This window comes from Mercenaria mercenaria, unplaced genomic scaffold (genome assembly GCF_021730395.1).
Source record: "Mercenaria mercenaria strain notata unplaced genomic scaffold, MADL_Memer_1 contig_2160, whole genome shotgun sequence".
NCBI lineage: Eukaryota > Metazoa > Mollusca > Bivalvia > Venerida > Veneridae > Mercenaria > Mercenaria mercenaria.
This window is the reverse complement of record NW_026460201.1, coordinates 25,990-50,701: the sequence shown is the minus strand read 5'-3', so window position 1 is coordinate 50,701 and position 24,712 is coordinate 25,990. Positions and strand designations below refer to the sequence as shown.

The window sequence follows — 24,712 nt, the reverse complement described above, 5'->3', positions numbered from 1 at the left end:
CTGCTATATTATATAGTGCAACAAAAATCAATACCAGACAAATGCTTCCTCTGGAAATACTAAAATGTAAACAAAATCTTAACCATCTGAATGGCATTGATTTTGGGAAATCTTACCTTGCATTTTGGGAAATCTTACCTTGCATTTTGGGAAATATCTCTGCCACAGTTGGGAAAAAATAGTATACTTTTGGATCGGGTGGTGGCCTTATACAGGCCTCTGTTATATAAGGATGAAAAGCCCTGTATTAAATTTACAAAAGTATCGATAGCAGCTTCCGTGAAAGTCATTCACAATAAATAATTGATTAAACTGACATTATCTTTAATATTAGTGATCACAATCTTGACTTTGCATTCCACACAATTATAATTAAGCTGGTTTTAAATTACCCACTGAGAATTAAACCATATTCAACATTTCATGCCTTATTTTTGGAAACATGCCACATGAATTTAGAGACAGTCACGAAGTCGTGTTAAATATTCATTATTAAGTCTCCCAAACCACTGTGTGGCGAGATACATATTGATTTACTCCTGTCTATCTGTGTGCGTGTGTGTTCATCTGTCACAAATCTTGTCTGCACTCTAAGTCGAACATTTCTCATCTGATCTTCACCAAACTTAAACAAAATGTGTTTGCCAATAAGTCCCCGGCCAAGTTCAATAATTAGCAAAATCATCTTAGGCGCTTCGGAATTATGGCCCTTAAAACATTGTTTTTGATAATCAAAGCACTGAAAGTGTGATTGGGTTATATCAAAGCACTGAAAGTCTGATTGGGTTGTTTTTGATAATCAAAGCACTGAAAGTCTGATTGGTAATTAGAAATATATAGGGATTAGGGTAGCTCGAACATTTCTTATCCGATCTTATACTACTATTCAGATGATTAGGCAGTTGTGGGAGACATGCGCTTTTCTCAAAAGCAGCTCTAGTTTGATAAAAAATATACTCACATTATATTCAAATGTACTTTAGGGTAAGGAAAAGGAAGGAACAGACTGTCACAGTTACGATAGTGATAGCTGTGTTGAAAATGAGAAGATGTCAGGAACAAACAATAATTCAGACGCTAATGCAGAGGCCAACAACACCATGAAAGAGCACCTTAAAACCCCAGCTGGATCAGAGCCCCGGCCAGAGGAACCTTTGACCCCAGCTGGATCAGAGCCCCGGCCAGAGGAACCTATGACCCCAGCTGGATCAGAGCCCCGACCAGCAGAGGAACCTTGTACACAAGAACAATCTAGAGACAAAACAGTCGACAGTCTGACAGATACAAATCAAATCAAGGCATCTGCAGTTGATACAACTGAGGTATCTAAGGGAGCAGCTACGGATCAATACTTGACAGTTAACAGCCGTGTAAATGATACTTCAAATATTCTAGCTTCAACAGTTTCCATTCCAGAGTGTAATACATGTAAAGAGAGCAAACTCAATGTGCAGGCTGCAACATTTTGTATCAACTGTAAGGAGTATTTCTGTGACTCTTGTACTACAGTTCATCGGTCACAAAAAGCAACAAGACATCATGGCCTAAAGGAATACAAATTAACACAAGAAGCAGTATTCTTTTGTGACACATGCACGTTTGTGCAGACAAAAACTTTCGCAACCACAAGCTGTAAAGAATGTGAAGAGCTTTACTGCGACATATGTACTAATGTCCATAGAACACAGAAAGCTACAAGAACACATACACTTTTCATCCATGAGGATCTGTCCGGGAAAACCATGTGCGAACCTTGCAAATACAATGGCATAGATGACAAGGCAGCTGTATGTCTTTGTGCCGAATGTGATGAAGTCCAGTGCATTGACTGCCAGTCAGTTCATATGAAACAGAAGATCACTAGAGGTCATACGCTAATTCTTTCTTCAACAGGTGTCGATGCGTTCTGTCAGTTATGTTGGAAGTCTGGACAACAGACAAATCCAGAAAGGTATTGTAAAGTGTGTTTCCTAAACTTATGCCCACAATGTGCACATGCGCATAGGCAAGATTCTTCAACAGCCACACACAAAATTCTTCATATAACCAAAAACGAAGCAGTTTCAACAGATTCTGGATCAAAAGGGAGAAGTCCTGGGGAAATTTCAAACCATTCGTAAGTCTTCACAATCATCATTAATCTAATTTATTGGTGTGAGTTTTAGTTAACAGACAAATACAGTTGAAACTCAGTATCTCAAACTCCAAGGGATCGCTCTTTTTACTCCAATGTAACTGGGTTTTAATTTAAAATGATATTTCATGCATATTTTTAGTGATAGCTGGAATTTTAAGATAAGCGAGTTCGAGATGTTGAATTTCAACTGCATTTACACTTGATTAACTTCAGATCATTGGCAGTGAGTGAATAATGATAAATGTATTTGATTATCTGAAAGCTAAATTGACAATTGTACAAACCAAACTCTGTTTAATATATAGTGAATATCATTACATGTATTGATTTTCATTTGCATTATAGCAATGGTTTAAAAAATGTACCAGATCAGGGAAAGGATGAACAGAACTCAGGCAAAGAATCGGTAGGTATATATATATGTAACTAAGACGATCAATGTCTAATTTTAGTAATCTGTGACACTGAATCATGCATATATTTATTTTTAACTGGTATTTTTTTTTATAAATAGCCTGTAACTGAAAAGATAGTTTCATTCTTTATCTACTATAAAGACGCACTAACTATTTTGGATATACATGTATTGTTGATTACGTTATAGGTTTTCATAGACAAAGTCTTTTGATTAATTATCACCAGGAATCTGCCTTTATACAGTTTCATATTTTTACCTTTTAAGCAGACCAAACCTGGTAAGCCTAATGTGGTTGGTCAAGTACATGTCGATACAGTCTGTCTGGTTTGGGAGCCCCCAGTACAACTCTATGAAAATCATAACTACCAGTTGAGGTTTAAAGAAGCTGATGGAGTAGCAAAATGGCGGTTCTATCCAGAGCTCACTTCAAACAGCACAATTACATTGAATAACCTGAAGTCGGACACAGAATACTTATTCCAAGTCAGGATGTTAAATGCTGAGTCAGAAGGTCCATACAGTGAAATAAGTGATACTGTTACAACAGTTCAATCTGCAGCTCATCATATCATGGATTCCATGTAAGATGTTGAGAGAACAGATGTTAACATTCCTCTAAAGAAACTTCCATTACAAGAGAACATTAAAACCAGGAATGAGCAAGCAAAAACCAGAAAATTGGTCATTGGTAAGGATGTAATAATTAGATTCCTGGAGATAATTTATCCTTTTATCTGTATCTCATAGATTCTATTTTACCTTTTATTTTTCATTTATATTTAAATATCTAAAGAAGATCATAAATTGTTTATTATACGCCCGAAGGGACGTATTATGTTATGAAGCTGGTGTCTGTCTCCGTCCGTCCATCCGTCTGTCCATTAGCAATTTCGTGTCTGCTCTGTAACTCTTGAACCTCTTGAAGGATTTCAAGGAAACTTGACACAAATGTTCACCACACTGAGACGACGTGTAGAGCGCATGTTTTGGATGTCTCGCTTCAAGGTCAAGGTCACACTTAGAAGTCAAAGGTCATATCAGTTCGTTTCGTGTCCGCTCCTGAACGCCTTGAAGGATTTCAAAGAAATTTGACACAAATGTTCACCACACCAAGACGACGTGCAGAGTGCATATTCCGGATGACTCACTTCAAGGTCAAGGTCACACTTAGGGGTCAAAAGTCATATCAGTTTGTTTCGTGTCCGCTCTGTAACTCTTGAACTGCTGGAAGGATTTCAAAGAAACTTTGCAGAAATGTTTACCAAACTGAGACGACATGCAGAGCGCATGTTCCGGATGACTTGCTTCAAGGTCAAGGTCACACTTAAGGGTCTAAGGTCATATATAACTTTGCTTTGTGTATATTGCTCTGCATTGCAGTGCTCTTGTTTTTATTTGGCAGATCTCTTTTTTGTTCACTTACAATAATTTGTTTTGAATATCTTCCCTTTTATGTTACTATAAATAGCTTTTTTGAAACTTTTTTTATTGTTGGCCGTAGGGAAAATCCGAGACCACTTTTCTGTGGTACAACATGGATGGTACCGCCAATTTTTAGGTGTATTTTTACATACCTGTACCTGATAAGGATTTTTTTGTGGACTTTTAATATTTTTTTTGTGGACTTGGATTTGTTTTTTTGAAGTTTTCCTTTTGTTGTTCCAGTCCTTTGGGTTACAACAGTCAAGTTCTTTCTTTAAATTTTGCTCCCATCCTATGATGTAACCCTTTTGGCGTTTATTGCCCGCTTGGTGGAGCTCTTGTTATTATATAGTAAAGGACAGTTTTCAAAATAATGCTCAGAGGCAAATGTTTGACATAGGGCTTGAAAGTTCAAACCTTGTGATGATCACCTAATTTATACGATGGCAATAAAAATTCAAATTACAAAGAAATAACCAGGGCTCCAGATAAGATGCGTATTAGCGTAAATTACGCTTTCAAATAATGCATATACGCATGTCTGATAATTTTTAAGTGTATAAAAATGTATATGAAATTACAGAAACGCACGCAATTACTTTTTACTAGCGTAAACAAAATCTGATTCGTCTGGATGCTTTATTATTATTTTTATTATTATACCAGATTTATATAGCGCCCTTTTCATGATCAATTTCACGTTCAAAGGCGCTTTACATAGTTCTGTTTATGTAACAGAGCACGGTAGGCATTCTCCCACATTGAACATACACACGCATTGAATGGTACTCGATAGACCTAGGTTAAACTTTATTATACACTCAATGTGTGCGTAAATCAAATAGTTGGGAATTAATATTGACGGTACGGTAGTGTATTTTAAAGCGGTGTCGATTTAAAATGTCAACTTCCACTGCAGTGTAAACAACAAAAATGTCTTTTTCTAAGAATGGAGAAGTGAAACGCTATGAATTTTTTAAACCAACAAAAATGATCCCAGAAATATAACTAAAGGTAGATCTATATTAGTATATTGAATATTGAACTTCCATATTTTTTGGTGAATGAAGCCAAAGCAAGCCAAGGGAGAAAAGAAGAAGTAAAAACTTGAATATTGAATTAACTGAACTGCAAACAAATTCATGGGTGTTATGTACCCAATAAATATGTTATAAAACTCATTTCTGGTTGTTGTTTTTTTCACATTCATTAAAATTTTCAGGAGTAAAATTACTCCTAGTCAATTTCAGATTTTACAATTTTACTCTTTCAAAAAAAATATGATGAGTAAATACTCATTGGCCAAAAAAATTATCTGGAGAACTTTGGAAAATACCAGTCAGAAAATAGTTCAAACTTAAATTCAAAAGTTCAGCAAATACATTAATTTTTGTATTCCATAAAGATGGGTGATACATGCTACAGTGTTTTATAACAAAAATAGGTACTCAGTAGCTCAAAGGTCAAGGTCAGAGTAACCTGGAGACTGAAAATAGTTTCTGGACTGCAATAATAAAACAGCTTTCAAACTTTACACAATGACTAAATACTACTAGAGAAAGATTCCTATTGATTTTGGGGTCAGTGGCTCAGTGGTCAAGGTCACAGAGACCAGGCTTAATTTGTGATAATTTTTTGTTTCTGTATTATCCTGGAGGCTGAAATGGTTTCCGGATTACAAGTAAAAAAGTGTAATAGTTACAGCTTTCAATGTTACCCAATGACTAAATACCACAAGAGGAAGAAGTCAGTGATTCAAAGGTCAAGGTCTCCGGGACTGACTTAATTTCTGGATATTTGTTTTCTTTGCTTTGCTCGATGCTAGAAAGTGTAATAGCTACAGCTTTGAAACTTTACAGAATGATTAATCACCACTTCAGAAGGATTCCTATTTTTTGGGATCAAGATCATAGTGACCAGGTGACAGAAAATAGTTTCTGTAACTGTCATAAAGTATATTAGCTGTGGTTATAACACTTTAAATGATAATTAACTAAGTACCATTAAAGGAAGATCATTCCTATTGATTATGGGGTCAGTGGCTCAAAGGTCAATGTCACAGGGACTTGAGTTAATTTCTGGTATTTTTTCTTTTTTCCCTTTCATGCGCATAGTAGATACTGTGAAATCATTTAATTTCATGTGCATAAATTTTCGTGGTTTTGGTCAAAACTGCAATCTGTGGGGGTGTAAATTTATGGATCTCAAAGTCTGAACATAAAATGAATGGAGATTTTACGTGTACGTTGGGATTAGATTTCGTAGATTGAATCAACCACAAAATCCAGGAAAATTAGTCCCCCATGAACATTAATGATTTCACAGTATGGCTTTCAAAAATTTTACACAATGACTAAGTACCATTAAATGAGGAAGATCTATTTTGATTTTTGGGTCATTGGCTCACATGTCATTTTAGTCTTTAGTGCAAAGATATCATTTAAAATTTAGTCTTTAGTGCAATGATATCACTAGTTTTTAGTGCAAATATATCACTGTAATCTTGAGTGCAAATATATCATTTTAGTCTTTAGTGCAAATATATCACTGTAGTCTTTAGTGCAAAGATATCATTTTAGACTTTAGTGCAAAGATATCATTTAAAATTTAGTTTTTGGTGCAATGATATCACTAGTCTTTAGTGCAAATATATCACTGTAGTCTTTAGTGCAAATATATCATTTTAGTCTTTAGGGCAAAGATATCATTTTAGTCTTTAGTGCAAAGATATCATTTTAGTCTTTAGTGCAAAGATAATATTTTAGTCATTAGTGCAAAGATATCACTTTAGTCTTTAGTGCAAATATATCACTTTAGTCTTTATGGCAAATATATCATTTTACACTTTAGTGCAAAGATATCATTTTAGTCTTTAGTGCTAAGTTATCACTTTAGTTTAGTGCCATGATATCACTTTAGTTGCTTGAGGTAAGTTATCACTTAAATCTTTAGTGCTAAGTTATCACATTAGTCTTTAGTACAAAGATATCATTTTAGACGTTTATGCTAAGTTGACACTGTAGTCTTTAGTGCTAATGTATCCCCATAAGAAAATCTAAACCAGAATTCACCTTAAATAAGCAGGAAACTGTCTAAAAAATCAGTCTAGCAAAGATTTTCTTGCTAAAATAAGATCGACATGGAATCCTGGTAAGTTTACCAGTATTCCGCCTTAGGGCTTAGTCGTAAAAGTTAGACTGACTTAATGAATTTCATAATTTGTAAATAAATTAGCACCAGTTTTGGAGGTCAAATGATGGTTTGTAATTAGTTTGGAATACTGTCCCATGTGGGGCACAGCAGATGTATGTGAATAGCATAATACCAGGTATCAGCTACAGTAATTAAGTGCTTTTATATATATCAAATACATAAGACATATAAATCAAAAGTGAAATGTAATATATTTTTTCTGTTTATTTTATTCATATTATCCTGGTCAGAAGCAGACATAATTATTTTTATGCTCCCAGAAGGGCGAGCATATAATTGCCGCTTTGTCCGTCCGTCCGTCTGTCCATCCGTTACACTTTTGTCCGGAGTATAACTTGAAAAGTATTAATGGCATTTGATTGAAACTTCACATAATTATTGAGACAAAGTGCAGTGTCAAAGAATCATAACTCTACCTTACCTAGTTTTTTTTTTTAATTATCTCCCTTTATTATACAAAATAAGGCTTGTCTGGAGCATTACTTGAAAAGTGTTAATGGCATTTTATTAAAACTTCACAAAATAATATAGGCCATTGACGGGAAGTGCAGTGTCAAAGAACTATAACTCTATTTTACCTAGTTTTTGAATTATCTCCCTTTATTATACAAAATAAGGCTTGTCCGGAGCATTACTTGAAAAGTATTAATGGCATTTCATTGAAACTTGACAAAATGATAGAGGCCATTGACGGCAAGTGCAGTGTCAAAGAACCATAACTCTATTTTACCTAGTTTTTGAATTATCTCCCTTTATTATACAAAATAAGGCTTGTCCGGAGCATTACTTGAAAATTTTTAATGGCATTTCATTGAAACTTGACAAAATGATAGAGGCCACTGACGGCAAGTGCAGTGTCAAAGAACCATAACTCTACCTTATCTAGTTTTTGAATTATCTCCCTTTATTAAATTTTCTTCTTTTTATTATCTCCATTTTTAGCTCACCTGAGCCAAAGGCTCTGGGTGAGCTATTGTGATCGCTTACCGTCCGGTGTCCGTCCGTCCGTCCATTGTCCGTCCTTCCACACTTTCCTTTAAACAACATCTCCTCCTAAACCACCAAGCCAATTTTTATGAAACTTTACAGGGGTGATCCTTGGATGGTCTTCTTTAAAAAATTTTCAAAGAATTTAATTCCATACAGTACTCTGGTTGCCATGGCAATCGAAAGGAAAAAACTTCAAAAACCTTCTTTTCCAAAACCACAAGGCCTAGGGCTTTGATATTTGGTATGTAGCATCATCTAGTGGGCCTCTACCAAGATTGTTCAAATTATCCCCCTACGGTCAAATATGGCCCCACCCCCGGGTCACATGGTTTATATAGGGAAAAACTTTGAAAAACTTCTTGTCCAAAACCATAAGGCCTAGGGCTTTGATATTTAGTATGTAGCACCATCTAAGTGGGCCTCTTCCAAGATTGCTCAAATTATCCCACTAGGATATAATATGGCCCCGCCCTGGGGGTCACATTGTTTCTGTAGATTTATATAGGGAAAAACTTGTTGTCAAAAACAAAAGGGCCAAGGGCTTTGATATTTGGTATGTAGCATCATATAGTGGGACTCTACCAAGAGTGTTCTGATACCCCTCTGGTGAAATATGGCCCGGCCAACGGGGGTCCTTAGTTTTACATAGACTTTTATAGGAAAAAACTTTAAAAATCTTCTTGTCTGAAATTGCAAGGCATAGGCTTTTGATATTTGGTATGTTGCATTGCCTAGGGTCCTCTACAAAGATTATTCAAATTATGCCCGAGTTGAAAAGAGGCCCCACCCAGGGGGTCCCAAGTTTTACATAAACTTATATAGGAAAAACTTTAAAAATCTTCTTGCCTGAAACTGCAAGGCCTATGCTTTTGATATTTGGTATGTTGCATTGCCTAGTGGTCTACTACCAAAATTGTTCAAATTATGCCCCTGGGGTGAAAAAGGCCCTGCCCTGGGGGTCCCAAGTTTTACATAGACTTATATAGGAAAAACTTTAAAAATCTTCTTGTCTGAAAGTTCAAGGCCTATGCCTTTGATATTTTGTATGTATCATTGCCTAGTTGATCTCTAACAAGAGTGTTTGAATTATGCCCCTGGGGTGAAAAGAGGCCCCGCCCCAGGGGTCACTTGATATATGAGTTAATTATATAGGAAAAGTACTTCAAAAATTATCAGATTATATTTCCTAGACTGTTTAATTATATTTACCGGATGACCCCATCATGGCCCTCTTGTTTTTAGCTCACCTGAGCCAAAGGCTCATGCTGAGCTTTTGTGACCGCTCAATGTCCGTCGTGCATCGTCAGTCGTCCGTCCGTCAACAATTTCTAAAGAAATCTTCTTCTTGAAAACCACTGGGCAGAATTACACCAAACTTCACAGGAATGATCCTTGGGTGGTCCCCTTTCAAAATTATTCAAAGAATTGAATTCCATGTAGAACTCTGGTTGCCATGGCAACTGAAAGGAAAAACTTGAGCCTTGATATTTGGCATGTGATATCATCTAATGGTCCTCTATGAAAGCTGTTCAAATTATGCCCCTGGGGTGAAAAGAGGCCCCGCCCCGGGGGTCCCAAGTTTTGCATAGACTTATGTAGGAAAAAACTTTAAAAATCTTCTTGTCTAAAACCACAAGACCTAGGCCTTTGATATTTGGTATGTAGCATTGCCTTGTGATCCTCTACCAAAATTGTTCAAATTATTACCCTGGGGTGAAAAGAGGCTCTGCCCCGGGGGTCTCAAGTTTTACATAGACTTATATAGGAAAAAAATTAAAACTCTTCTTGTCTTAAAGTTCAAGGCCTAGGCCTTTGATATTTGCTTTGTAGCATTGCCTAGTGGATCTCTCACACCCTGGGGGTCACTTGTTATATGAGTTATGTAGGAAAAAGTACTTAAAAATTATAAGATCATAGTTCCTAGACTGTTTAATCATAATTACTTGATGACCTCAAGTGATTAGAGGTCACCTGACTGACCTTGACCTACTGACCTACTTTCTTGTTTTTAGCTTGACTATTCGAAGAATAGTCTAGCTATTCTACTCACCCTGGAGTCGGCGTCAACGTCACACCTTGGTTAGGTTTTTGCATGCAAGTACATACAGCTATCATTTAAAGGCATATAGCTTTCAAACTTATTTTTTCTTTTTCTAGGTCAATTACCAACCTCACTGGGTCAAGTTCCATAACTCTGACATGTATTTTGAGCAAATTATGCCCCCTTTTGGACTTAGAGACTGGTTAAAGTTTTACATGCAAGTTACTATCTCCAAAACTAATGCAGATATTGAATTGAAACTTCACATGTGTCTTCGGGGGTTATAAAACTAGTTGATAGCACCAAGTCCCATAACTCTGACCTTCATTTTGGCCAAATTATGCCCCCTTTTGGACTTAGAAAATTCTGGTTAAAGTTTTGCATGCAAGTACATACAGCTATTATTTAAAGGCATATAGATTTGAAACTTCTTTTTTCTTTTTCTGGATCAATTACCAACCTCACTGGGTCAAGTCCCATAACTCTGACATGTATTTTGGGCAAATTATGTCCCCTTTTGGACTTAGAAAATCCTGGTTAAAGTTTTACATGCAAGTTACTATCTCCAAAACTAATGCAGATATTGAATTGAAACTTCACATGTGTCTTCGGGGTTATAAAACTAGTTGATAGCACCAAGTCCCATAACTCTGACCTGCATTTTAGCCAAATTATGCCCCCTTTTGAACTTAGAAAATCCTGGTTAAAGTTTTGCGTGCAAGTACATACAGCTATTACTTAAAGGCATATAGATTTGAAACTTATTTTTTCATTTTCTAGATCAATTACCAACCTCACTGGGTCAAGTCCCATAACTCTGACATGTATTTTGGGCATGTGATGCCCTCTTTTGGACTTAGAAAATTCTGGTTAAAGTTTTACATGCAAGTTACTATCTCCAAAACTAATGCAGATATTGAATTGAAACTTTACATGTGCCTTCCGGTTATAAAAGTAGTCCCATAACTCTGATATGCATTTTGGTCAAATTATGTCCCCTTTTGAACTTAAAACTCTTGATATTATAACATTTTGGGTCATATTTTCCTGCTTTTGGGACAATATTTCGAATAGTCGAGCTTGGCTGTCTTATGGACAGCTCTTGTTTAAGATACAACCTTGAAATTTGGATGACATGTACAGTTAAGCACACAGATCTTAAAACTGACTTTCAGTGACCATGAATGTGACCTACTGACCTACTTTCTTTATATTTTATATTTGCCATTTGAAACATGTGGCTCATATTACTCAGGTGAGCGATCAAGGGTCATCATGACCCTCTTGTTTTTGGTTTCCAATACGTTATTCCCCATATTGGGAAAAGCACATGCATCGGGGAGCATCATTCAGTTATACCGATTCCTTGTTGTCATCAGTTTTCATGACTGTTAATTCTTAGTAACATGTAAATGTATTTATCAGTACATGATTTCCAATTAATGCTTCTTATTTTGTCAAAATATTTATTTTTCTTAAATAATTATAAAACTGAAGGTCAAAATTACAGTTAATTAAAGCTAACAATTGTTAAGACACTGAAATTTTGATATACATGTAGCATTGTACTTTACATTTTTTAGATTCTTTTATTAACCAAATGGCAGACTTTTTTCCTGTTAAGAATTTCTTAAGGTGGATTTCCTGCTAGTGAATTCTGTAGATGGAATTTTAAGGCAGACTTTTTTCCTGCTATTTTTAGCTCACCAGAGCCAAAGGCTCAGGGTGAGCTATTCTGATCACTCACCGTCCGGCGTCCGGCGTGAATCATCCGGCGTCTGTCCGTAAACTTTTACTTTAAACGACATCTCCTCAAAAACCGCTAGGCCAATTTCATCCAAACTTCACAGGAATGTTCCATGGGTGAAGCTCTACAAAAATTATTCAAAGAATTGAATTCCATGCAGAACTCTGGTTGCCATGGCAACCGAAAGGAAAAACTTTAAAAATCTTCTTCTCAAAAACCAGAAGCCCTAGAGCTTAGATATTTGGTGTGAAGCATTGCCTAGTGGACCTCTACCAAATTTGTTCAAATCATGACCCCGGGTTCAAAATAGACCCCGCCCCAGGGGTCACTTGATTTTACATAGGAAAATCTTCAAAAATTTTCTAAAAATAAACAGTAAGCCCTAGAGCTAAGATATTTCACATGTAGCATTGCCTAGTGGACCTCTACAAAATTTATTCAAATCATGACCCCGCCCCAGGGGTCACTTGATTTTACATAGGAAAATCTTCAAATTTTTTCTAAAAATAAACCAGAAGGCCTAGATCTTAAGATATTTGACTTGTAGCATTGCCTAGTAGACTTCTACAAAATTTGTTCAAATCATGACCCCACCCCATGGGGTTACTTGATTGTACATAGAAAAATCTTCAAAATTTTCTAAAAATAAACTAGAAGGCCTAGAGCTTAGATATTTCACATGTAGCATTGCCTAGTGGACTTCTACAAAATTTGTTCAAATCATGACCCCCGGGGTCAAAATTGACCCCGCCCCAGGGTCACTTGATTTTACATAGGAAAATCTTCAAAAATTTTCTTAAAATAAACCAGAAGGCCTAGAGCTTAGATATTTGACATGTAGCATTGCCTAGTGGACCTCAACAAAATTTATTCAAATCATGACCCCGCCCCAGGGGTCACTTGATTTTACATAGGAAAATCTTCAAAAAATTTCTAAAAATAAACCAGAAGGCCTTAGATCTGAGATATTTGACATGTAGCATTGCCTAGTAGACATTTACAAAATTTGTTCAAATCATGACCCCTGGGGTCAAATTGACCCCACCTCATGGGGTTACTTGATTGTACATAGAAAAAACTTCAAAATTTTCTAAACATAAACCAGAAGGCATAGAGCTTAGATATTTGACATGTAGCATTGCCTAGTGGACCTCTACAAAATTTGTTCAAATCTTGACTCCCCCAGGGTCAAATTGACCCAGCCCCAGGGGTTACTTGATTTTACAAAGGGAAATCTTCATAAATTTGCTAAAAATAAACCAGAAGGCCTAAATCTTAGATATTTTATATGTAACATTGCCTAGTAGACTTCTACAAACTTTGTTCAAATCATGACCCCGAGGTAAAATTGGCCCCGCCCCAGGGGTTACTTGATTGTACATCGGAAAATCTTCCAAAAAATTTATAAAAATCATCAGTTTGACATTTGAAACATGTAGCTCATATTACTCAGGTGAGCGATCCAGGGTCATCATGACCCTCTTGTTTAGTATTTGCTATGTGGATTTCTTTAACTGGTTTCCGCCTTAGATAAGTTGCATATTTCACTGCGTATTCCTGCTTATAGGCGGAATCCGTGTTATATCAGCCTGAAATTGCAATATGCGGAGTCCGCCTTACAACTTAGGCGTTTTTCTCAGATTTTTCTGGGCGGAAGTTTTCGTTTAGGGAATTCACTTTAGTCTTTAGTGCAAAGATATCACTTTGGTCTTTAGTGCTAAGGTTTGACTTTAGTCTTTAGTGCAAAGATATTTATTTATTTATTTATTTATTTCAGGAAATGCTAACAAAACACATTCAAGAGAGAGAACATTAATGCTTGTTGGGGCAACTGGAACTGGAAAAAGTACTTTGGTTGACGGAATGATCAATTACATACTTGGTGTAAACTGGAATGACCCATACAGGCTGACACTTGTTGATCTAGAAGATGAAGAGATGAATAGAGACACTGATCAGGTAATATCTGTTGACAGTACTCTTTTAACAAGAACCATTTAAAGTGCAAAATTGTAACAATTACGTTATGGCAAACAAGAACATAAATAATGCATTTCAAATGCCAGTTTGACTTTGTTCAAGGTGAGCTGTTAGTATAGGTGGATGGTCAGGAATCAGTCGTCCATCATCCTGCATCAGCATTTTTACTTAAACAGGAGACCTCCTTTGAAGGTACTTATCAGAATTACACTAACATGGTCATTTTCTCTCCTGGTATGGTCTATCAACTTTATTGAAATGGCTCAGCTTGGCGCCTTTGAAATGCAACTAGAGATTAAAATAGAAGAACTTTTACATGACTTCTCATTTACCGCTTGATGGATCTTCATTAAATTTGGTTTGTAGAATCATTATAAGGTCTTCTCCCATTTTAGCTCACCTGAGCATAAAGTTTTGCCAGAATGTTTGTCTTGATGACATCTAGGTGAAGTTCAAATCTGGGTCATGTGGGGTCAAAAACTAGGTCACCCAGTCAAATCAAAGGAAAAACTTGTTAACACGCTAGAAGCCACATTTATGACCCTACCTTTATAAAACTTTAGCCAAAACTTGAATCTGGGTCATGTGGGGTCAAAAACTAGGTCACTAGATCAGATCAAAGGAACATTTTGTTAACACTAGTCCACAGTTAAGTTTGAAACTCATGAGGATTGGTCAGAATAATTGTCTTGATGAGTTCGAATCTGGGTCATGTGGGGTCAAAAACGAGGTCACCTAGTCAAACCAAAGGAAAAGCTTGTTAACAGTATAGGCCACATTTATTACCCTATCTTAATGAAACTGTGAATGTTCAGGCCTTCCGGCGTTCCTACATTTTCCTACTTTTTTAAATGCCTCCTACACTTTCCTACTTTTTGATGGAAACGTCCTACTTCTACTTTTTTGCTTGACATAAAAAAGGAAAAAAATAGAACAGCCTTTTCAGTAGTTATATTTCCAGATGATGGACTCTTGATATATTGCTAGCAGTTTCTGGAGCCATTTCAAGATGAAATACTCTGTATAGATACATTCATACAAGAACCTCAAAAAATGATTTGTATGTCTCTGAAATTACTAGAATTTCACAGCTTCCGGGGGAGGGGCCTGCAGCCCCCTGGACCCCTGGCTAGGGCTTTGCCCTGGATCCACCGTGGACCCTTGCGGCTCTCAGACCCCCAGCATTATTTCAAGGTTTTCAAAAGTTTCTACATGCATTTGGTGCCTCCTGCAATACATTGTCTCATATCAACGTGCCTATAATCCTACCAAGCCATATCTTAACCTTTGGAAACTCCATAAGTATAGTTGTTGTACCCCCTTAACAACGAAGTTGTAAGGGGGATATACTGGTTTCAGGTCATCTGTCCGTCCGTCTGTCCATCTGTCAGTAGACACAATCTTGTGCGCACCATCGCTTCTCATTCCTTTGACACAATTTAATGAAACTTCACACACGTGATCAGTAACAACAGTAGTTGTGCATGGTGCATGTTAGGTTCTTTCAGAAAAAACATTTGCAGAGTTATGGGACTTTGTTTTTGTTACTTTACTATATACATAGAGTCTGCATATGCAATCTTGTGCGCGCTAAATCACCTGAACCAATGCACACAATTTAATGAAACTTCACACAAGTGATCAATAGTAACCCTAGTTGTGCATGGAGCATGTTAGGTTCTTTCAGAAAAATATTCTGCACAGTTATGGGACTTTGTATTTTGTTCATATAGTATATACATACAGGCTGCATATGCAATCTTGTGCGCGCCTAATCTCCTGAACCCCTGCACACAATTTAATGAAACTTCACAGAAGTGATCAGTAACAACAGTAGTTGTGCATGATGCATGTTAGGTTCTTTCAGAAAAAAAACATTTGCAGTGTTATGGGACTTTGTTTTTTGTTACTTTACTATATACATAGAGTCTGCATATGCAATCTTGTGCGTGCTAAATCACCTGAACCCATGCACACAATTTAATGAAACTTCACACAAGTGATCAATAGTAACCCTAGTTGTGCATGGTGCATGTTAGGTTCTTTCAGAAAAATATTCTGCAGAGTTATGGGACTTTGATTTTTGTTACTATACATACAGTCCACATAATTATGCAGTCTTGTGTGCGTCAAATTGTAATGTAGGGTGTCAGTGCATGTGGGGGGTACATACATCACTTCTGTGATAGTTCTAGTTTCCGCTGTGATGCTCTGCTGAGGGTGCTTGGTTGCATTTTATTAGTGTTTTGGTTTGTGTTTGGAATACAGTTTATGTTAATAACCTCCTATTTTTCCTACTTTTTTGTCGGCAAACCTCCTGTTTTTTCCAACTTTTTTGTGTAGGAACCACCTACTTTTCTCCTACTTTTTGGCAAGGCCATGCTGGAAGACCTGAATGTTTATCTTGATGATCTTTAGGCCAAGTTCGAATCTGGTTTATGTGGGGTCAAAAACTAGGTCACTGGGCCAGATCAGAGGAAAATCTTTTTAACACTCTAGAGGCCATATTTAAAATTTGAAACTGAGAATTGGTCAGAATATTGTCTTGATGAAATCTAGGTCAAATTTGAATCTGGGTCATGTTGGGTCAAAACTAGGTCACCTGGTGAAATCAAAGAAAAACTGTGTGCAATAGGGGCTGCATTTTTGACTGGATATTCGTGAAATTTGATCAGAATGATTTTCTTGATGAAATCTAGGTCAAGTTGGGTCATCTGGGTTAAAAAAATAGGTCACCTGGTGAAATCAAAGAAAAACCTTGTGTATGCAATAGGGGTTGCATTTTTAGCTCACCTGAGCCAAAGGCTCATGGTGAGCTTTTGTGACCGCTCAATGTCCGTCGTCCGTCCATCAACATTTTCTAAAAAAATCTTCTTGAAAACCACTGGGCAGAATTACACCAAACTTCACAGGAATGATCCTTGGGTGGCCCCCTTTCAAAATTGTTCAAAGAATTGAATTCCATGCAGAACTCTGCTTGGGGTGAAAAGAGGCCCCGCCCTGGGGGTCACTTGTTATATGAGTTATATAGGAATAAATGCTTAAAAAATTATCTGATCATATTTCCTAGACTGTTTAATTAATTACCTGATGACCACAAGCGATTAGGGGGTCACTTGACTGTGACCTTGACCTACTGACCTACATTCTTGTTTTTTAAGATGCAGCCTTGAAATTTGGATGACATGTACAGTTTTGCACACCGATCTTAAAACTGACTTTCAGTGACCATGAATGTGACCAACTTTCTAATATTTTAGCATCAGTGTGCCATTTAAAACATGTGGCTCATATTACTTAGGTGAGCGATTCAGGGTCACCATGACCCTCTTGTTTTCCCATTATGGCTATATTGTAAATTTCAAAAATCTTCTTCTTCAAAACCACTGGGCAGATTTACACTAAATTTCACAGAAATGATTCTTGTGCCCCCCTATCAAAATTGCCCAAAGAATTGAAATCCATGAAGAACTCTGGTTGCCATGGCAACCGAAATGAAAAACTTTAAAAATCTTCTTGTCCAAAACCACAGTAGCTAGGGCTTTGATATTAGGTATGTGGCATCATCTAATGGTCCTCTACCAAGTTAGATCAAATTATCCCCCTAGGGTCAAATATGGCCCCGCCCCGGGGGTCATATGGTTTACATAGACTTATATAGGAAAAACTTTGAAAATCTTCTTGTCCAAAACCACAGGGCTTAGGGCTTTGATATTTGGTATGTAGTATCATATAGTGGTCCACTACCAAGTTTATACAAATTATCTCCCTAGGGTCAAATATGGCCCTGCCCCGGGGGGGGGTCACATAGTTATGTAGACTTATATAGGAAAAACTTTGAAAATCTTCTTGTCCAAAACCACACCTAAGGCTTTGATATTTGGTTTGTGACATCATCTGGTGGTCCTCTACCAAGATTGTTCAAATTATGCCCCTGGGGTGAAAAGAGGCCCCGCCCCAGTGGTCCAAAGTTTAACATAGACTTGTATAGGAAAAAACTTAAAAAATCATCTTATCTTTTTTAGGTATCTTGAAGTAAATGCTATATTTCTTAAGAAGGCTTTAAAACTTAATTACTGACAAACTTTATGTTACGGAAACACATGAGAATTTGCTGTTTTTACTACTTTTTACGATGAAAATCGAAAAGCGTTTGTCACGCTTTTAATCCAGGTAAACTATCACGATTATAAACATCTATATTTTGAAGTCATTATTCTCTACTTCAGCTATAGCGCTATTGATTACGGAAAAATGTCTTTATTGCCACGGCGGTCCGGGGTTTGATTCCCGGCGCGGTCATATTTTTATCTTGATTTGGAACTTTTAAAATATTTTAGAAACAAAAATTCATATTCTAATGTTCACACAGAGACCCAAAACAGTTTCAGGACGATTACTTGAGAACCCTTTGGCCTTGGATCACGAAACTTATTAGGGAGGTTGATCATGACTAGAAGATGACCCCTATTAATTTTGAGATCAGTAGGTCAGAGGTCAAGGTCACCGTGACCCAGAACAGTTAAACCGTTTCCGGATGATAACTTGAGAACGCTTGGGATTACGACACTTACTAGGATGGTTGATCATGACCAGCAGAGGACCCCTTTTGATTTTGAGATCAGTAGGTCAAAGGACCCTAGACAGTTAAACCGTTTCGGGATGATAACTTGAGAACGCTTGGGCCTAGGATCACAAAACTTAATAGAAAGATTGATCATGACCAGCAAAGTCGCCATAATAATGAGCTATAAATGTGTCGGTTCGACATTAAACCCAACAAAACAAACAAACATGGCCAGCAGATGACTCCCATTGATTTTGAGGTCAGTAGGTCAAAGGTCAAGGTCACATTGATCCAGTTGAAATGTTTTGGCCAAATAACTAGAGAATGTTTTGGTCTAAGATCACGTTTTATACTGAGGTTACTTATGACTGGTCAATGACCCATCGTTATTGATTTGAGGTCAGTATGTCAAACGTCCAGTGCACATTGAACCAATAATTTCTGTTCCTAAGTGTACAATAACTCGATGCATCTGTGGAACATTTTGTGTTCTACGATCTCTTGTTCAGATGATTCCACTTAACAACTTGTTAGAGGCCCGCCAGAGCTAAAAATAGAGAGAAAAAACAACTTTTAGTGACTTCTTGCCATGAGCCACCTGAATGGTCACCGAATAGATGGATTTTCACCAATTTTGGTTCGTAGTATCCTGGTAAGGACCTATCTAGAGGTCTTTTTCAAATAGTTCCGCTTTGGTATCCATGCTTTTTCTGAGCTGATTAGATAAAATATTTAGACTTGGAATGATATTTGCAAAATATTACTCATTTTTAGATCATCTATTTTAACAAATGTTCTATAGTGTCTGATTTCCTACACATATAGTAACGAAACAGGTATAACTATCTTGCAAAAAATAAACAATAACAAGCATATTATGTATTTTCATTATTTTCCGTCTTCTTACTAGTAAACGTGCATCTCCATTTTCCATTGCATTTTCCTTTCCATTATATATAAATGGGATATTAGGCTTTACCTGCTGAAACATTTCCATCCGATTAACTCGAATTGTCCGGGACCGTCTGCAGCTATTCCACTTTATATTTAACCCCAAAGGAAAATGGAACTAACAGATCAGCAACTGCACTAAAGGTGGCGCAGTAACAACTTCCAGAAATGTCTTTAAATTGCCTCAGTAAATTCAATTTAGAAAAAGTATGCCTCATTTTGAAGCCGACAGAATTACGTGTTACAAAGTAATTTTCCTAGAACATGTATAGTTCTTTTTGATATAAATTCTAGTAAGTCATCAGGTTAACTGATATACGAACACCATATTTTAACTAGGTAATAATGATCCCAAAAACCGCTCGGGGTATATTCATTTGGTTCGATTATTCGTCTTTTTGTTTGTTCAAAATCATGTCCGCTTCATTTCTTTTTAACTCCCGAAAGAATTTTCAAATAACAAAACACAACTTCGGCCTACGGTGAGATCAAAGGTTAAATGGCTCGGTTTTTGTGCCCCCCATGAGTGGTGGGGGCATATAGATTTGGTCTTGTCCGACCGTCCGTCCGAAGTTCGTGACGCGCCTAGCTCGAAAAGTATTTGATATAAATTGATGAAACCTTGCATGAGTCTTTATCATGATATGAACTTGCGCACCTCCTATTTTTCGTCTGGCTCCACCCCCTATTTTCCGAGTTATGGCCCCTGAAATAGTCAAAAATGCACATTTTCACCTTCTGACATGCCTAGCTCAAAAGTATTTGATATAGATTCATGAAACCTTGCATGAGTCTTAATCATGCTATGAACTTGCGCACCTCCTATTTTTCATCTGGCTCCGCCCTCTATTTTCAGAGTTATGGCCCCTGAAATAGTCAAAAATGCACATTTTCACATTGTGACATGCCTAGCTCAAAAATATTTGATATAGATTCACGAAACCTACAAATGAGTCTTAATCATGATATGAACTTGCGCACCTCCTATTTTTTATCTGGCTCCACCCCCTATTTTCAGAGTTATGGCCCCTGAAATAGTCAAAAATACACATTTTCACCTTGTGACACGCCTAGCTCAAAAAGTATTTGATATAGATTCATGAAACCTTGCATGAGTCTTAATCATGATATGAACTTGCGCACCTCCTATTTTCATTTGGGTCTGCCCCCAATTTTCAGAGTTATGGCCCCTGAAGTAGTCGAAAATGCACATTTTCACCTTCTGACATGCCTAGCTCAAAAAGTATTTGATATAGATTCACGAAACCTTGCATGAGTCTTAATCATGATATGAACTTGTGCACCTCCTATTTTTCATTTGGGTCCGCCTCCTATTTTTAGAGTTATGGCCCCTGAAATAGTCAAAAATGTACATTTTCACCTTGTGACACACCTAGCTCAAAAAGTATTTAATATAAATGGTTGAAAACTCGCATAAGTCTTTATCATGATATAAACTTGCACACCTCTATTTTTTTGGCTGGCTCCACCTCTTATTTTTAAAGTTATGGCCCCTGAAATAGTAAAAAAAAGCACTTTTTCACCTAATTATATACCTAGCTCAAAAAGTATTTGATCATTGATGTAAATTCAGGAAACCTGGCTGGAGTCTTTATCGTGATGTGACCTTGCACACTTGGCATTCTTCTTGAGAATCTTAGCTCTTATTACAGAGTTATGGCTCTTGAAATAGCCAAAATAATGGATTTTTTGTTTGTGATGCTCATAGCTCAAAAAGTATAGGGCCTAGAATAATGAATCCTTTTCATAAAATGTTTGTTGAGGCTATACCCCATTAAGACTGCAAACATTTGAATTATTGCCCCTTATTTATGACAAATGTACCAGTGGGGGGCACACCCTGTGTCCTACAGGGACATTCTAGTTTTTGTGTGCTTCGTATCTATTTTTCCAATAACTATGCACAAATGAGTGTCGTAATAAGACGATGTACGTTAAGAACGCAAATTCTGGACATGTCAGGACAAGGTCAGACGAGGAAATCAAAGGTCAACTAGTATTCCATGTCTGCTCGATCTCGTAATTTCTTAAACATTAATTGCATTATAGATTGTTCGCCAACGAGACGATGTGCAGAGCACAATTTTGGCCATGTCAGTACACTAAAAGTAATTGTGACATAGATGTACATTTTTATGCCCCCCTTTGAAGAAGGAGGGGTATATTGTTTTGCAGACGTCGGTCTGTCGGTATGTAGAACAGTTGGTTTCCGGATGATAACTCAAGAACGCTGGAGCCTAGGAACATGAAAGTTGATAGGGAGGTTGTTCATGACCAGCAGATGACCCCTATTGATTTTGAGGTCAGTGGCTCAAAGGTCAAGATCACAGTGACCTGGAACAGTTAAACGGTTTCCAGATAATAACTCAAGAACACTTGGGCCTAGGATCATGAAAGTTAATAGGGAGGTTGAACATGACCGGCAGATGACCTCTATTGATTTTGAGGCCATTAGGTCAAAGGTCAAGGTCACAGTGACCAAGAAAGTTAAACGGTTTCTGGATGATAACTCAAGAACGCTTGAACCTAGAATCATGAAACTTAATAGGGAGGTTGATCATGACCAGCAGATGACCCCTATTGATTTTGAGGTCAGTATGTCAAAGGTGAAGGTCAGAGTGACCAGGAATAGTTAAACGATTTCCGGATGATAACTCAAGAATGATTGGGTCTAGGATCATGAAAGTTGATAGGGGGTTGGTCATGACTAGCAGATGACCCCTATTGATTTTGAGGTCAAAGGTCAAGGACACAGTGACCCGGAACAGTTTAACCATTTCCGGACAATAACTTGAGCTTGGGCCTGGGATCACGAAACCTGATAGGGAGGACCAGCAGACGACCCCAATTGATTTTGAGGTCAGTAGGTCAAAGATCAAGGTCAAAGTGACCCGGAACAGTTAAACTGTTTCAGGATGATAACTTGAGAATGCTTGGGCTTAGGATCAAGAAACTTAATAGGGAGGTTGTTCATGACCAGCAGATGACCCCTATTGATTTTGAGGTCAAAAGGTCAAGGTCACATTGACCCAAAATAGTAGAACTTTTGTGTACAATGACCAAATAGTTTCTGTTCCTTGTGCAATTACTGAATGCGTTAAGGGGGGCATTTCGTGTTCTACGAGCTCTTGTTTGTATATATATTAATAAAAAAATGTAAAACTTTTTGTAAAGTTACTCAATACTACAAATATAATGGCTGCTTAAATAAACGTGTACTTTTCAGGCCGTCTCACAAACACAGTGGATCACATGCTACACGATAAATCCTTTGAAAGGCAGCCGCCTAGACTACACATTGAACATAATCGACACCCCAGGATTTGGAGATACACGTGGGATTGATCGAGACAAGGAAATCATTGAGCAGATTCGAACATTGTTTTCTAGAGACGATGATACTGGCGTCCTTTTCATCGACGCTGTCTGCTTTCTTATCAAAGCACCTGATGCTCGCTTGACTCCGACGCAGATGTATATTTTCAATGCAATTATGTCACTTTTTGGTCAAGATATAGCAGATAATTTCTGCATGCTTATTACATTTGCTGATGGAAAACGCCCTCCTGTGCTGTCTGCATTAAAAGCAGCAAAATTGCCACACGAGCAGTATTTCCCATTCAATAACTCTGGCCTCTTCGCGGAAAATACTGGCGAACATGTGTCTAGTTTTTCATCGATGTTTTGGGATATGGGATGCAAAAGTTTTCAGATGTTCTTCGACAAGCTTACAAAGATGGAAACGAAGAGTTTAAGACAGACAAGAGATGTACTTGAACAGCGAGAAGTCATAGAAATAACTATGGAAAATCTTCTACCAAAGTTAGATGCTGGTCTCAATAAAGTTGAAGAAATGCGCGTTGAAATTAGAATATTAGAGGATTACAAGACACAAATTGAGGAAAACAGTGACTTCACTTACACTGTGTCGGAGACGGAACAGAGGCAGTTAGACTTACCGAAAGGACGTCATGTTACAAATTGTCTCAACTGTCATGTTACATGTCACAAAGATTGTTGTATACCAAACGATGAGGACAAAATGGGATGTTGGGCGATGGATCGGAGCGGCTACTGCACACAATGCCCAGATCGCTGTTTCTGGAATATTCACAGAAACACGCCATACATATTTGAATACATCACCGTCCAGAAACAAAAGACATACACTGAAAAACTTGAAAAGTACCGTCGTGCTGAAGGAGAAACAATGACGAGGCAGAAAGTTGTAGAACGAATGTATGACGAACTCTATGATCTAGAAGATGATATATTGGACTTGATGGACAAAATAAATGAATGCAACAACATCCTTAGGCAGATAGCGCTTAGACCCGATCCACTGAGTGTTGTTGAACACATTGATTTGCTGATTGAAAGTGAACGACTGGAAAAGCGACCAGGTTTTCAAGCGCGCATCGCATCTCTCAGACAGTGTCGCAAAAAGGCAACTATAGGCGACGATGTAGATCGTTTCAGAACAAATTTCACCGATACTACCAAAATAATCACAGCACAAGTCAATCTGCCACCTAAACAAGAAAAGAAGAAAAAACGTAGAGGACGATACGGCTTTTTCCAACCGGTTATCAATTACTTTCAACAGTAGCTGAAATAGACAAGGTTGCTGGTATCTCTGTGAAAAAAAACATGATCAGAGCTTTAATTTATGCTATTTTTATGTCCCCGGCATCTACTGATGCGGGAGGCATATAGTGATTGTCCTGTCCGTCCGTTCGTTCGTTCGTTCGTCCGTCCGGTTAACCAAATGGGACCGTTTCGTCTAGCATCAATACCCCTTACTAGAATGACTTGATACTAATGCAGATGTAACCTATGACCATTCCTCATCTTCACACATCACCTGACCTTAGTTTGACCTTGACCTCATTTTGGACTTGCTTTATATGGGCCATCTCTTGGTTAACCAAATTGGTCAATGTTTTTATACTTGGAATTATTTTCATGTTAGATTTTTTCGAAAGCTTCATTTATAGACATATCTTTGGTACTTTAAAAGATTATGACTTGAAATTAAAAATTTATTTATAATCATCTTCTGCATATGTGGTTACAATTCCCATAACTCTAATTGTATTTTTTGACAGAATTATGCCCCTTTCATATTTAAAGTTTTTTTGGAAATCTTCGCTTTCTTGTTATAACTTTAGTATAATATAAGATAAAAACTTGAAACTTAAAATGTATCTTTATCATCATCATCT

General features: G+C 37.3%; 1 protein-coding gene across 3 annotated transcripts; it reads left to right on the top strand.

The window, feature by feature from the left end:
- Nucleotides 1–1,049: 1,049 nt before the first annotated feature.
- LOC123527098 (uncharacterized) lies at nt 1,050–24,708 on the top strand. Of its 3 annotated transcripts, none has more exons than XR_008369012.1 (4): nt 1,050–2,116; nt 2,483–2,543; nt 2,823–3,243; nt 13,746–13,882. XR_008369012.1 is itself a non-coding variant. In XM_053533242.1 (3 exons), exons 2-3 carry the CDS (start codon nt 13,784–13,786, stop codon nt 24,094–24,096), a joined length of 1,527 nt encoding a protein of 508 aa, XP_053389217.1. In that variant the 5' UTR covers nt 3,105–3,243; nt 13,746–13,783; the 3' UTR covers nt 24,097–24,708. The 3 variants fall into 3 exon arrangements, 1 of the variants encoding a protein (XP_053389217.1); XR_008369011.1 differs by having other exon boundaries at nt 2,820–3,243; XM_053533242.1 differs by lacking the exons at nt 1,050–2,116; nt 2,483–2,543 and adding an exon at nt 22,714–24,708 and having other exon boundaries at nt 3,105–3,243; nt 13,746–13,927.
- The last annotated feature ends 4 nt before the right edge of the window (nt 24,709–24,712 follow it).

Coding starts and splice junctions, on each gene's coding strand:
- LOC123527098 (XM_053533242.1), top strand. CDS start 13,784: ATGCTTGTTGGGGCAACTGGAACTGGAAAAAGTACTTTGGTTGACGGA. Junction 13,928..22,713: donor TGAATAGAGACACTGATCAG/GTAATATCTGTT, acceptor TGTACTTTTCAG/GCCGTCTCACAAACACAGTG.